At 39.0% G+C, this 14,879-nt stretch overlaps 1 protein-coding gene across 1 annotated transcript in view; it reads right to left on the bottom strand.

Moving 5' to 3' along the window:
• LOC104463872 (AT-rich interactive domain-containing protein 1B-like) overlaps window positions 1-11,592 on the bottom strand; it is a gene marked incomplete at its 3' end in the record, with an annotated part of 85,440 nt that extends 73,848 nt beyond the window's left edge. The window contains exon 1 of the mRNA XM_010076381.1: window positions 11,416-11,592. Within this exon, the coding sequence (XP_010074683.1) occupies window positions 11,416-11,592 (177 nt within the window). The remainder of the gene's footprint in view (window positions 1-11,415) is intronic.
• Window positions 11,593-14,879: the final 3,287 nt, after the last annotated feature.

Below are 14,879 nucleotides of genomic sequence, written 5' to 3'. Positions count from 1 at the left end.
TTCCTGCTACAAGCAGAAGTGGAAAAATTAATATTCTACACCCACTTGTAAACTCAGTATCACCATCGCTTCTGCTCTCCTCCTAGCCCAAAACAATCAAATAAATCACCTCATCCTGAAGTACCTGGAGATTCAATTTTACCTTTTCTAAAATGAGAGAAAAAACCACTACTATCTTCTCTCATCATTTAACCAGTGTCTTCCCAGATATCTTGTCTCCAGTCAGATCTGAGGCAGGGTGCACACTAGAATAACTTCAGCCGCAGTCTGACCAAGAAGTATCAGTTGACCCTTTTGGGACATTACTGATGTTACCTACGCATTATATATACACTAAAAGAACCACACCACTAAAATCTCAAGGAAGAGAGGAGTGGGAAACACTTTGCAAAGTTCACAGTGGGATTCAGATGTGATAGAGCACTTATACAAGGCAGACGGAGCAATTCCCTACAACATAAGAGTATTCACGAGATATAACTACTTTTCAAGTGAAAGTGTGGTTTTTTGTTTGTTTGAACAAAAAAAAAAAAAAAAATAAGAATTGGCTAGGCTTACAACAGCAAATGCTGCAATTTAAAGGGACTATAAGCCACAGCACACCCCAACAACTAATGCTACATCATTTGTGCCTAACAAAACAACACGAACGCAAGACTCTCAAGTAGGCTTGCCCTCAAACTCCTAGAGCTACTGAATACAGTATCTCTTTGTTTATTCATTGATCTGCAGCCAAAGCTTCTGTCTCCATATTAAAAAAAAAAAAAAAAAAGGCTCTTTATTAATACCAAAGCCTTGAAACCTCAATAATAAAGACAGCTGACAATCAGCTACCAACATTCCAAGAAAGATGGGCATGGAGCTCTCAGCTCTAGGTCAGGCACCAAGTTACAAATTTATCACTAGAGATAATCACAAGTATTCACTGTAATACAATGCCACAGCTGGCATGAGGACGCAACTGGGGAAAAGATAATCCAGTCCTAGATAATGCCATCATTTGTATGAACATGTACAAGGACTCCTCAGCCAACGGTTTCACACGACGAAAGCATATCAAAACAAAACTCTCGTTACATGTGTTTTAAATATCCATTTAAGAAAGATGCAAACAACTATTTAAAAAGCATTAATGTACAGCATTAAATTCTGACTTACGTTAACATTAAAATCTGAGAGATGACTGGCAAACATGCTTCCTATTGTTCTGAAATAGGAAATCTACTGTCTGTACTTTACTAAAATTTAAATTAAAAAGTCAGTTGCACAAACAGAACAAGGAATAAGTAAAAACAAAGAGCCAGTTCAACACAAGCCTATGATGAAGGAAAATTCAGTGAATGAAGAAGCACATTCTAGCAAAGATTTAACAAAAATAGAAATTTTCCTTGTCTTAAAAGGCTCTGCATACTGCCTGATTTCAGCTGCAGGGAGACATCAGAAAGATAATTTCCCACTCAAAACAGAAAGTAATTAAAAAGGGAAGAGAAAAATCAAAGTTATGCCCCACCAACAATCAAGTGCTACTCCACTAGAACATTTATAAATAATTATACACGTAAGTGTCTCTGCAAGGTGGTCCAGAAGGATGTATGTAAGCCCGTTTTCTTCTGGGTTCTCTTTAACACAGCCTGAAAACTGGAAGGTCAGTGAGTCAGACGTTCCCTTACTTATTATTTTGTAGATAGATAAACCTAAATGACTACTGAAAGAACACAGTGAACATAGCAAAGAGAAGAAACGCGTTTTTAATGAAGTATACACAACTACCCTCTTCAGTTGCCACTACAAGTAAGTGCACGCAAAGGTTAAGACAACATCAAAAAGCAATTATATCCATTTTATCACACCTGATGGCCAAAACAATCCTATGTCTCTGACAAGTTCACATGGCTATGCAGTTCAGAACTGCTGCCCTTCAAGTTGCATTTATCACTGCCAGCTACTGACACAGAGATAATACCCTGATTGCTCTGAAGGCTACTGAAGGTGTGTCATCTGTCCCCATCACACTTGAACACCCAGCCTCCTTCTGTAACCCACCTTCCTAATTCCAAACCTCTTCTAGGAGTACTCAGGAATTATCTTCCTGTCTTTGCTTTCTCCAACTTGGATGCTCAACCTTCCTTTAGGCATGCAGCAGCTCTAGTCTCCTAGCAAAAGTGCTCCCCAGCAAGTTAGGAGCAATTTCTAGTGCAGCACAATTTAGGTGTCATTACAGACGCCTTCTAGCAAACCTAACTGCAGCCACCAATTTCTAGTGCAGCACAATTTAGGTGTCGTTACAGATGCCTTCTAGCAAACCTAACCGCAGCCATACAACACGCCATTGATTCCAGCTGCTTTTCCCCCTTGCTGCCAGATAGTGACCATGTTTTAGCTATTTTCCATCCACAGTCCAGCATTTGAACTTAAAACTGTCCGTATAGGGTGGTTTGCGCCAATACAACAGCTTTGTCACTGGAGCATGAGACAGGGGCACAGTTCTCAGCCTGACATTTCTGCTACTGAAATAGTAACCCTCAGCAGGAGGGCAAGGCAGACAGCAAGGGAAAATAGTATCTTTAAGTTCTCAGGCTAGGTTCACCAGAGGATGTCTCACAGCCCTATGGCCTTCCTCACTAACCAACGCTATGGCTCAACAAGGAAGAGAAAATCCATTCATAAACCCAGAAAACTGTAAGTTAAAAAAAGAAAAGCCCCACCCAGCATACCAGTTACTTCTATTTTGTCTGGCAACGAGGTTCTCAGCTTCCTAGACAAGTAAACACCTTCACTGACTGTGCACGGCTGCCATCTGGAACTTGAAAAAAATTCCCTTACCTACTTTGTACAGCTCTTACACAAACACAGGGTTAGATGAACAGAAAAGGATGTACTAAAAATAGTGTCCGTCAGGCAAGTGGCAGAGAGCAGCCTCAAATGGAACGAGGGGAGCTCTGCAGGAAGGCTCCCTGCAGAGAACTACTGGAGTTAAGAGGGGAAAACTCAGAAAGTTCTGAAAACTAGTAAGTGACGGGGGATAAATTAAAGAATCGCACATCCACTTCAAATTTTAAATAAAAATCTTCCTAAACCTCATAAATATTCAAGTAGATCTGAATATACTTTCTCAGTTACTTGGCTTTATTAGCAAAAATAAAACTAAAGGTAAAATGTATTTAATTGCTGGAGAGACCATTAGCTGAAAAAGTGACATTATGGACACTGGGGAGAACTGTGTACCCACAAAAAGGTATAACCAATCACAACTAGGTCACAGGCCAGAAGTACATACAGTTAACTGCTGATTTTTTTCCACGCCAAGCGTTATATATAGTTCTATATTAACACACACACACACAAAAAGTATGCTGGTCATATATCTTCAGCATTTATGGCAAATTATTAATCAAGTCCCACCTGAAACAATTTGTTAAATTGATTTTAATCACTGGGCCTCTCATGTGAAGCTTTGTATAATCAGCATTTCATTTACAAAATTAATTGCCTGATTGATTCTCAAGAGGCAGTAGCTGTCATTACACTGCTGTCATAACTTTTGAGTAGGGGTGTCACAACACTGAATTCTGACAGTATGAAGAGCACTGCTATTTAAAAATTGCGGGCGGGGAGGTAGGGGGGAAACAAATACAGTGATTTCACAGAATTGCTCTTTAGCCCGACAGAACGTTAAAACCATTTCCCAGCCATTCCAGCCTGCCTCCCCATTTTCCATTCATTGAATAATGCACTACTCAGCTATTCAGTCTCTTTTCTTAGAGGCAGGTTCATTTAATTCAATTTTATCATAGTTGTGGTTGCATAAAATGAGTTTGTTGTTGAACATACAAAAGATTTAATCACAGGCCACTCTTAAGGTTATTTGTAGAACACAGTTTGACTTTCAAACACATAGAACTTTTTTTCCACATCCACAACCTTCTGGAAAGCTGTTCTCAACTAGATCGGCTTTGTTTTTAAACAGAGCAAAGCAAACCATAGCTTTACAGAACTTATCTAGGAGCTCCTTTAGAAAGCTTTTTTCCTCCCCCACTATTTTAAGCTATGTATAAGTCTCGAAGCCCTGCCAGAGTTGGGAGCAAAGCTCCTATACCTGCTGTAGCTACTTCTGTACCCGCTGTAGCTACTTCTATACCCCTCCGCTACTACATTCTTGGAAGAGACCAGTGCTCCAGGGAGGCGGCGCAGGCCAGCGGTTAGGGCACTGAGTCATAAGACAGGACTGCTATTCCTGGCTCAGCAGCTGACCTGCTATGCAAACACCAGCACAACACTTCACCTTTCTGTGACTGGGTTTTCACTCTCATAACAACAAGTATTTTATATGCACTCTTAACAAGGTACAAGATGTGAAGACTTTGGGGAGACTGATGTCAGTTATTATCTATAAGAAACAAGACTAGGAGCCAGAAACATGTAGGCTAAGGGAGGGGCAAAAACTCTAGAAGGTTTAAAAAAGGAGAATTTGCATCGTAGGCTGTAACAAGGCACTCTAAACTTTTAGATATCTACCTTCAAAAGGAAAAAGGTGTCTGGAAACATCTTTTTCAAGAAAAAAAATAAGACAACACAACACCTTAAGTTTCTGCTAGATCACTTGGAACAGTATTAATGCCTTTGAGAAATTGAACTATTTCTAAGACAAGTCAAAAAATGAGCCCCTCAACTTCTCAAATTCAACTATATGGACTAAATTTCATCAAGTACTCCTGAATGAAGCATATTTAAAATTTCTAGACAATGATCTGAGATTACACTATTACAAAAAAAAAAACAAATGGCAACTCTTCCAAAACTGAATTATACCTACTGTTGGCATTTGCAAGGGACCTGCAGTTCCAGAATAGATCAGAGTTCAGATAACACCAGAATGTAGCAGATACTCTAGAAAACACAGCCCCTCTTCCCTTCCCACCTCCCTAGCTCTTACTCTCATCCCTGACTGCTGTCAAAGATTATCTTCCACTCCCTTCTGTAAAGTGCCCTGCCACTCTTTTCCAGGCACACAGCGTAAGTTGCTTTGGTATTAAGACTCTAATGCAATTTTCTTCTCTTTTTGCAGGTCTTCAAGTTCATGAAGGGGGAAAAAAAAAAAAAAGAAACAAAAACCACTTACAAAATAGATAGGGAATTGGGATAAAGAAGCATAAAAGGATAACAGAATGGAAAACTCCACCAGGCAAACAGCAGCAGTTAATGGTTTTCCTTTTCCATATCCATAACATGAGATTGCAACTAAGGGAAGTTCAGAAAGTTCTGGGCACACTGAGAAATGGTTGCAGAAATGTTTCAAGAGTTACATTCCTCTATCACAGCAGGAAGAAAAGCAGCTCAGGAAAAGGAGAAAAATCAGTCACCCTACTCACACCAAGTAATAGCAGACTGGGACATTAAAAAGCACAAAGCACTGACTTTCTCTATTTGTTGGTTTCTAGCCTCGTAGCATATAGCTTACTTATTAATCTAGCATTTTCTCTTTTGAACACTAACTTTTTTTTTTTATTAGTTAGGCAAGAAGTGGTCTTAATCACATAAGAAAACAGGGGAAAGCCCCTAGCTAAAGCCAATACGTGCAAAATTCCTAAAGGATATATTTAGGATCAGGATAATTGGAAGGCAAACTCAGCTCTATAACAGAAGCCCTGTCACTTCTTCAACTGCCAAGAAACAGCTTCTCTTGTAACACATTTCCTACATTAAAACTATTTCCTGTAGAGGCTGAAAAAGCTTGGTTGTAAATAGTGCAAAATATTAATAGTTACCTGGAAACTAACTGGTTCACCTTTTTTTACTATCATTCCATAATGGTCTCTGCATCATGTTGGCTGAGCATCGTAAAAATCCAGAGTCCCAGTCAGAGACCAGCAGCATCAGCTCAGTCCAACGGTCAGCTAGTTACAGATAATGAATCTGGGGCTAGACACCCATATTGCAGAGCTGGAGCAACAGCAGCCTGGCAAATACCAGCCTGTGATTATTTTGCATTTATAATGATCTTCCTCATCAACACAGACACTGTCAGGAGCATGGAACTAACTTTCTTGGAAGGAGCAAAACAAAAATTCACCAGCAGCAGGTGATTTGAAGCATTAAAAAAATACCTTTTTTCAGTAAAATAAAAACTGAAATCGATCACCAGAACAAACCACAGCTATGAGTGGAAATTCTCATTACTGATTGAAAACATTTAATAGTTAAGTAATAAATTAGAAGAAACAGTAGACTGAAGGTCAAACCCCTTGTATTACTTGAGAGAACAATGTGATTGGAAGCCATGGATTCACACACATGCCTACATTCACACCAGCTCTTTTGTATAATGTAACTGATTCCCAAGTATCATTTTACAATTCTGATTAGGTCTTACAAAAATCTTGTTTATTAAATTGCTTTCTTTAGGCATGCATAGCTGCTAATTTGTTTCCAACTAAATCATGTATCATCTGAAAAAGATTACATTGCAACAGCAAAACAACACTCCTGGGATTATGCTTCATCTGGATTTTAAAATTAAAAGGACAAATATTACATGAGTTGTAAATTTCCCTTTAAAGGTGGTGGCAGCAAGAACACCCAGCAACAGGGTCATTCAAGAACTATTAGTGTACTCAGCATGTAGCTAAGAGACACACATAGCAAATCAAAAACTCAAAGTATTAAGGGATCTGTTCAGCTTTAATTTCTACAAGAAAAAAAAATTGCTCTTTAGATCAAAATATATATACTTATGCAAACATATTTTGTAAGCAAAATAAATAACAGTAGCAAAAAAAATTAAAAGCTCCTATGGTTTAAAAATATTATCAGCTCTAATACCAACAGGTTTTAAACAAACTTGAAAATTTGCAGAGGTTTGGGAATTATTCCCAAAGAACGCTACAGAACAGACCTCCAAAACCATATCTGGACATTAATACAAAGTCCCCTATGGGCTTACTTGGGGAAGAAATTCTGACCTGGGTTTAAACCCGGTCAAATTCTGGTTTAACCCTAGCGCCTTCACCTACTTCTCAATCAAAACAGACCGAAGTTGCTGTCTTCACTGCTCTTTTCTCAATTGCTCCAAAAGGGACAAATTCTTCCACAAACACTGGCAGACAATGAAACATCCTAGGGCATCTCAGCACAAACAGATGCACGTGGACAAGTGCAGAAATAGGGAAATAGGATTAATCATGGGTATGAATACCTTTGCAACAAATTATCCTGGATGTTCAGAATTAAGTGCACGGTTTCAGTATAGCTACTATTCAGAACTTTCACTTTCTATACAAAGAAGGCATGTGTTTTCAATATACGATTATAATTTTCTTTTAATATCACATCATTTAAAATTAAAGTAAAAATCAACATCTGAGACCTATCTGGTCTAAGAAATACGAAAGCAGGAAAGCTGATCCACATCTTCAGTATTTCTCATCCAAAAAACATCACTTAAAAGGAGACCTGACTATGCCACATTCATAGAATTTCCTTCCCTCTCCCACAGCAGAAATCATTATTTTCAAATTCTGTCTGCCTGGAAATTCTTGGCTTCTTTCCACCTCTATGCCCATCTCTTATTTCCCAGTCCTTACAAGAACCTGCATCAGCCACCCTGTGAAAACACCAACATAGCTTTCCTAAAAGCACTTCAAAGAACTCCTTTGTCAGAAAAGATATTCAGAATTAATGAGCCCCCTTTGGGCACAACCCAAAATACAGTGTATTCCCAACTTCCTAAAGCTATCAAGCCTAGAACAGAATTAAAATTACTATCAGATTAAATGGGAAGAAAGAGAAGGAAATTACTAACTTCATAAACACTGAAGCAGTACAGGTACAGGGAATCTTTCCTGTATGCCTGAGTAAGCTATTTCTGAGGGCAACAGCAATTTGCGTCTATTTACATCTAATCTTTCTCCCTCCTCCAAGGGTGTAACTTACAGCAGTCTCTTCCTGCAGCTGATGAGGGCTGAAGACAGTTCATTCTGTCAAAATCCCTTGGCCTAGTCAGAAGAGGTCATTTAGCAGCAAAGACAGATGCTTCTCTGCTGATATAACTAAAAGGCAAAATAGAGCAAACAAGCCCAAAGACTCATTTTAGCAACAGGGTATCTGCAATTCCAATTTTAGGTATTGTTCCGTTTAGAAAGATGTTATTCATCCAACACTCATTTGCAAACTTCAATTTAGGATTAAAGAGCTGCAGACACCATGTGTAAAATTCTGAAATGTACATTCTATTTATTCTTCAAAGAAAAAAGATCTTTTCTTAAAGGCACATTATTCACTTCATATCTAACCTGGCATTTCAGCTAAACTCAGGTCTTCCACCAAGTGCTATGATTTCTTGAATACATTCTTCCCTTCTCCTTTTACACTCTTACCCCTATTTTTTTTTTTGCTCAGTTCTTTCACAAAGAAAAAGAAATTGAATAAAAAAAGGAAAAGTGAAACTGATTATACACCAGAAATACTGTCAAGGATGAAAAGGAAATGCTACACATTTTTAAACTAAATTGCTCAATGGCCAAGAAAATGAGACACTGGTTACAAAGCTAACACAGAAAAAGAATCATTTCAGGAAGAAATACACCTGAACAACAGACTACCAGTTAAAATTAGAAATGGGCATTACACTCAGAACTACACAAACATCATTAGACTATTTTGACAGAAAGCATTAAATTTCCAAAAACTAGAAACAACAACTCAGATACTTGAAATAATCCTGTGTGAATCCACGTATCCTCTCACACCAACTCTATGCCAAGTTCAGCTTGCACAAAACTTCGAGGGTAGGGGGAGAAGTGTATGTATAAATAATTCCTTTTTGCTCAGTCTGTTACTACTACAGGATGGAGCAACATCTGTCATGAATGGTTTAGGTCTGTCTCACTGTGCCTCAGAGCAGACGGAGGGATTAAGTGACCTCTCCATGCCCCTTCCAGCCTTGCTCTTCTATGATTTGGAGATTATTACATCATCTCTATTTTATTTTAAGACTTTTCCGGTTTCTGCAATTTGCTTTTCATTTGAAGTCATAATACTCAATTTCTGGCACAATGAGAAAACACGGAAATTGTAACGCTAAAAACATACTAGAAATCTTGATAAAAGAAAATTTAAGAAGACCAAAAAAAAAAAAGGTATGTTTTCAAACCATCGTTCCATAAGAAGTGAAAAAAAGATACATAAGGAAAAACTTCTTATAAACAATTTATGCTGATATTTGTGGAAACTGCTAAAATACTGTAAATACATGTTTACATATTCCTATTTTTGAAAAGGTGTGAAGATGAGGATGAGACATGCGGTAGTCTAAGCCGCAATGGAAATATGGGCAGGAGAGAACCAGAGAAGATGGCCAACATCAAAGCACTGCCCATATAAACACCTCTCCAAGTACCCACTTCTGACTGAACCGCAAGAGAGATAACCCCTAACCAAACTTATCTTCTACATGACATCACCCTTCCTCTGACTGCATCACATACCAGAAGAGCATCTACACCTGCACCCTCCCCTCCCTCTGCATCCAGTCCGAGTTGCTCCTTGTGCAACTTGTGCCTAGCAAGTCAATTATGGTCCTAACTGTCTTGTGCGAAGATCAAGACATTTCAGCAATTCTCCAAACAACTAACATTTTTTGAAGGTTTTTTTTCAACTTCATCAAGAAAGCTTCTTTCTGTGATCCACAAGAGAAGCACGCAATTAAGAGTCACAGCGCAACAAACCTCAAGGAATAATGAGCAAAGTGTCCAACACAGAATTCATCAGGCAGCCACACACTATTCCACCTGTTGTACTGCATACTTGTAAAACCACAGAGGGGAGGAAAAAAAAAATGCAGATCTATTAAACAGCTAGGAACATGAATTTTGATCCCTTTTTATATCCTATTGTTATCCATAACCCAGGAAGCTGTTAATTGGCCTAAGTAATTGGTTTAAATACCCAAGTCCCATTATAAAAATATACTATGAAAATGCTTAGACACTTATCACAACCAAAAATTTCTTAACTAAAGTTCAAAGCTGAAAAGGCACTAGGGACTTGTCTACACCGAAGGAAAAAGAAGCATAATTATACCAATATAACTAGCTCAGTGTGGAAACTTACTCCAGTATTTCCCACTTAAGCTTACGTGCTTTGAAAGAAAAATAAGATAAACCATGAAAACTCTTATTCTGGTATAAGAGTGTCTCCATAGGGAGTTATATTGGTATAATTATAGCATATAATTATAGCACATAGTTGTACTGTTAAATTTCCTTGTGCAGACAAGCACTAGGTGCCCAGTCCGCATACATTTTCTAGCAAAACAAATGGTTATCAAATTCCAGTAGAGACACATAAAATACTTAGCTTTTATTTTTGTTTGATGAACCTTCTTCATTTTAAAGTGATGAATTACTTCAATTAATCTTCCTTGCAAATGCTTTTCTCTCTGCTGTCCTATATGGTAATAGATTATTCTTCTGGTGAAGGCATCATAAACTCACACTTTGAGAACGGCTGTAACTCCCACACTGATTTAGGCTCTCATCACATAAAGGAAGTGGTGAGAAATCAGGTACAAGGAAGGAATAAGGTGCTGTTTACACATTTGACTGTTAGACTCGCACCTTTTATAGCACATCCTCAGCTACTTTAAACAATCAAGTGCTTCAATAACTCTCTATCCTTCTGACAATTTCATTCTCACCTCATTTGCTGTAGAAGTTAAAATATTTCAGCCAACCTTGAGGAAGCCATGGTTCCTCCTCCTCCCCTCGTACACACTGGGGGGGTGGGGGCAAGTACATCTACAAACCATGCCACTAGCTGCACTTCAAAGCACAAAAGAGAACCATAAAAGATATACAAGCTATAAAACTACGAAAGACACTTCAGAATCTTTTGAGAACAAGCAACTTTTCAGAAGATACTAAGCTCAGAAACCCAAGCTTAAGCCAAACAAACTGTCACTGTTTATGAGAAGGATCCCTTAAAAAGGCAGCAAACAGAAATACCTGTTATGCCAGTCTCCAAAAAGTGGAAAGCACTGACAACCTGCCACAGAGATGTCAGCGAAATTATTAATAGCAATAATACTTCACTTTGGGCATTTTAAACACTTTCCTAAGAAAGGCTAAGTAACCCTAGAGATAATTAAGGACTACAGCAACCATTTTGCAGGACACACAGTTAAACCCCTTTTGCAAAATGTGTTTATTCGTCTTTAACCATTTCGTAAAAAAATCACATTACCAGAAAAAGAGCTCTTTGCAGGATAGGCACCTCTGTGTTTTCTTCTGTACTTCTGAACAATTTCATCCCTCAGCACTACACCAGGTTTTGTCACTTTGGTTTTGGAATACATCCCCAGCGCTCCGAACATGCCTTGTTTGCTCCCATGGACACCAGCTCCAATGGTGGCAGAGATACCTTGACTGGGCTGCCCGTTCCTTCCTCCCTGTACCCAGCACGGCCCCTCAGCCCTGCCAGAGTGCTCATCGTGTCCTCTGCCCTGCCTGATGCCCCGCAGACGGACCCACTGGAGCGACTCGTGGGAGGGCTGCTGAGCCACAGGGAGCACCGGCGCTGGGCAAGGAGGACCACCATGGCACCTCCTTCACAGAGGTGCCCACTTGACCACAGCTGAAGTGCCAGCAAGCAAGCAAGCAAGCAAAGAGTTTTCAACAGACTGTGAAGCAGCACCTACACAACAAAACCGCTGCTCTGTTTCCAAATCAAAAGCTTGCATCTTTGTACAGAAATTGCATACCTAAGTGTTAAGGTCAACTGATCTGGAAATTCATCCTGATATTTTCCAATTTGCCAGTATGCCTCATGTCTGCAAATATGCTTGAAAAGAAACACTGAGAGTACTTACATGCAAAAATTTAACATATCAAAAGAAAAGCAACAGCAGGAAAATCTCTGAAAAGGTATTCTTAAAAAAAAAAAAAAGGACAACAAAAAATAAATGTATCAAGCTTAACAGTAAATGGGTATTAAAACTATTAGTTCCAATGGGTTAACAAGAGGAAGGTTAGCCCAGAACTCCAACAGAAGTCTGGAGTCATCTGCCTAGATATATGTTTTGAAAACACTATAAACAGTGGAAGGAATTAATTTCACCTGCCCCTTGACATCAACACCTGAGCTTATCGGCTTAGACTTTCTTTAGAGCTAAGGGAAAAGCATGTAACTTTAGGAGCATGATTCACTAGACCTGCATTACACATCTACTTTAGGATGAGATGATTCACAGCAAGCAGTGACTATTTCTTTACACCAAAGAGAAGAAAAGCCCACACGAGAAGATCAGGTATAAATGCCCTACAGTACATATGGTTAGATGAGTCCCACCCCTGAAATCCAGTATTTCAGAGATACTGAAGGCTTAGTTGGCCACTTCAATCAGTGCATTCCATATAATCATCATCTTGGGGGAAAAAAAAAAAAAAAAAAAACAACTTTCACTCTCTGCCTCAGCTTCTTTCCTTTTTAAGAGGGGGATAACAATGATTCTCTGCTCCAGAGAAATGTTGAGAAATTAAATATCCATCATTATTTACAGAGTAGTTTTACACTGAAGACACAGTCTCACGATGAGTTTAAGTTGATACAAGCCTGTACCACCACCAAAAGGGGCTGTCCTGCCCTGACCCCACCCTTAGCTGAACTCGGCCACATCCTCCCTTGCCTTACCTCTGTGCTGGGAAGATTGTGCTGCAAGTCAGATCAGCTCACTGATCTGGCTGAAAGCTAACCATTCACAGGTTCTGTTTGGCAGGATTAGTTTTCAGACAAATGAGGGAGCTGATGGGACTCACCTTATGACACAAGGGAAGGAGCAGGGAGCTGATAAAAGGGTGGGACTGGTCTTTCCAGCAGAAGTGAAGTCTTAGATCAGCTTCAGATGACCATCAGACACCCTTTGGTGAAAGATCTTTTAGAAACACAGAACTCAATAAAAGAGTACCCAAGGAGCATAACAAAGGGCTATGGAAAAATGCAGAGGTAAACAAATCAGGATTTCGACTTTTCTTCAGTTTTCCCCAAAGAAATTCTTGCTTATCCACACAAAAGGCACATGACCATTTAGTTCAACACATATTTTCCTATACATTTAGGTGTTACAGCCTTTCACCTGCTAATTTGCCCTTTGTTTCAGCCCTGATCCTCAAAAGCCAAGAAGAATAAAAAGCTGCCTTTTTGAAGAATACCCATGTAGATCTTCTGATGAATGTCTAAAGAATGAACTTGATTTTAGAAACTATTTCCTGCTTATTCCCAAGCATTAATCTAAAAGTGACAGAAGAAACATGCTACTGAATGCTCAGTATCAGATAAAAACCTAAGAACAAAAAGTCGTGTTTGTGGTCTCCTTTGGTCTAAGATAGGATATATCTTAGATAGATATATATAACCCCACATCTGGAAAGAAAAACTACATTTCCACCTATCCCTGGCACGTGGCCGAGACAACTTCCTCAAGTAAGACAGACAGCCATGTGCGAGTTCAAGGACTTCAAGAAAGTAAGTGTCATCAGGAATCATAATTATTTGAACCTTCTGTTATGCAGTCATGACCAGCTGCAGCCGTTAACAAAAAGGACCTACTTTCTCCTCCATCTTTTCAAGGAAGACATCAACCCCAAGCAAAGAAAAATTTTAAACTGAACGATAAAAAGCAGGAGTAGAGAGAAGGAGCAAACAGGGTAAGTCAGACTCAGCTTTTTCAAACCTAAAAGACAAGTAACTACTGCGGGTAAATCCAAAATTTTTTTAAGGAACAAGAATTGTTGTAAACAAACATCTAGGTCTTCTTAGAAGCAAAGCAAAAAATAATTTGGAGACTACCATGCAAGAAGAAATTGGCCTTTGTTTTTCTTTGAATTCCTAAGGTGTTTTCCTATGACAATGCAATCTTAACTAACTTCTTACACAGGCTTCATACACCATCTGAACAATCTACATCCCCCCAGAGAAAATATGACACACTGGAATAACAAATAACCATCGCTGGCAGCTTGCTCTTCTCCATACCCCCAATCTTCTAAGGAGAATTTAAAAGAAGAGGAATCTATGAAATGAAATATCGCATAGTATAAAATTGCATAGACTGCACCTAGCACATAACATTCACTACTTAATACTGACAATTACATGCAAAAATGTTCCCTCTCCTCAGTTCCTGTTTTTTCTACACTTTCCACATACACAGCAACACCACACTTTAATTCTTCTGCTGATGTATTTTCAAATATCTTTTGGGCAAATATAGAAAGATTTCTTAATTACAGCTGCCATGCCAGGTAAAAAGTAAAGAAACTGTGCATGTCAACATTTACATTCCAGCTTGGTTTTGTCTCCTTTGTTTGTTTCCCTCTTTTCTCTAAGTCTGCTATTACTTAGAGGATCAGCATTAGAACAACCCAAAAAACCCCGGCACTGTCACCCACAGGTAACTACTTGTATGATTCCTCCTATTACACTGCCAAGTCTTGCCAGGATTTGGGGGCTTGCTTGGTTGGTTTTCTGGTGACTTTTTTTTTTTTAAATGCAACTTGACCTCTGGGCACTAGAAGAGCCTACACAGGAAGCTGGCTAGCAAAGGCACTTTCCCTGCTGTCACGCTTTCCCCAACAACTTCTGTGCACAGATTCCTTGGAGGACAGAGAGGAGCAAATGCAAGTCAGAGAGAGGGACGGGTACCAGGGTCACTCAAAAGCTATTTTCTCCCTAGATATACAGTCACACTACTCTCACGCAACTGTAAAATAGCAGATGATAGTAAGAATGGCTTTTCCATCACACTGATGATTTGGAAAGTGAGAAAGATACAAATTTAGAGATAACATTTAAAGAAGGAAAAAGAAGTACCATAAGACAAAGGAGCA

Source organism: Pterocles gutturalis, unplaced genomic scaffold (genome assembly GCF_000699245.1).
Source record: "Pterocles gutturalis isolate BGI_N339 unplaced genomic scaffold, ASM69924v1 scaffold26378, whole genome shotgun sequence".
NCBI classification, from domain to species: Eukaryota; Metazoa; Chordata; class Aves; order Pterocliformes; family Pteroclidae; genus Pterocles; species Pterocles gutturalis.
The sequence above is the reverse complement of the archived record's forward strand: the minus strand, read 5'-3'. Positions and strand labels throughout refer to the sequence as shown.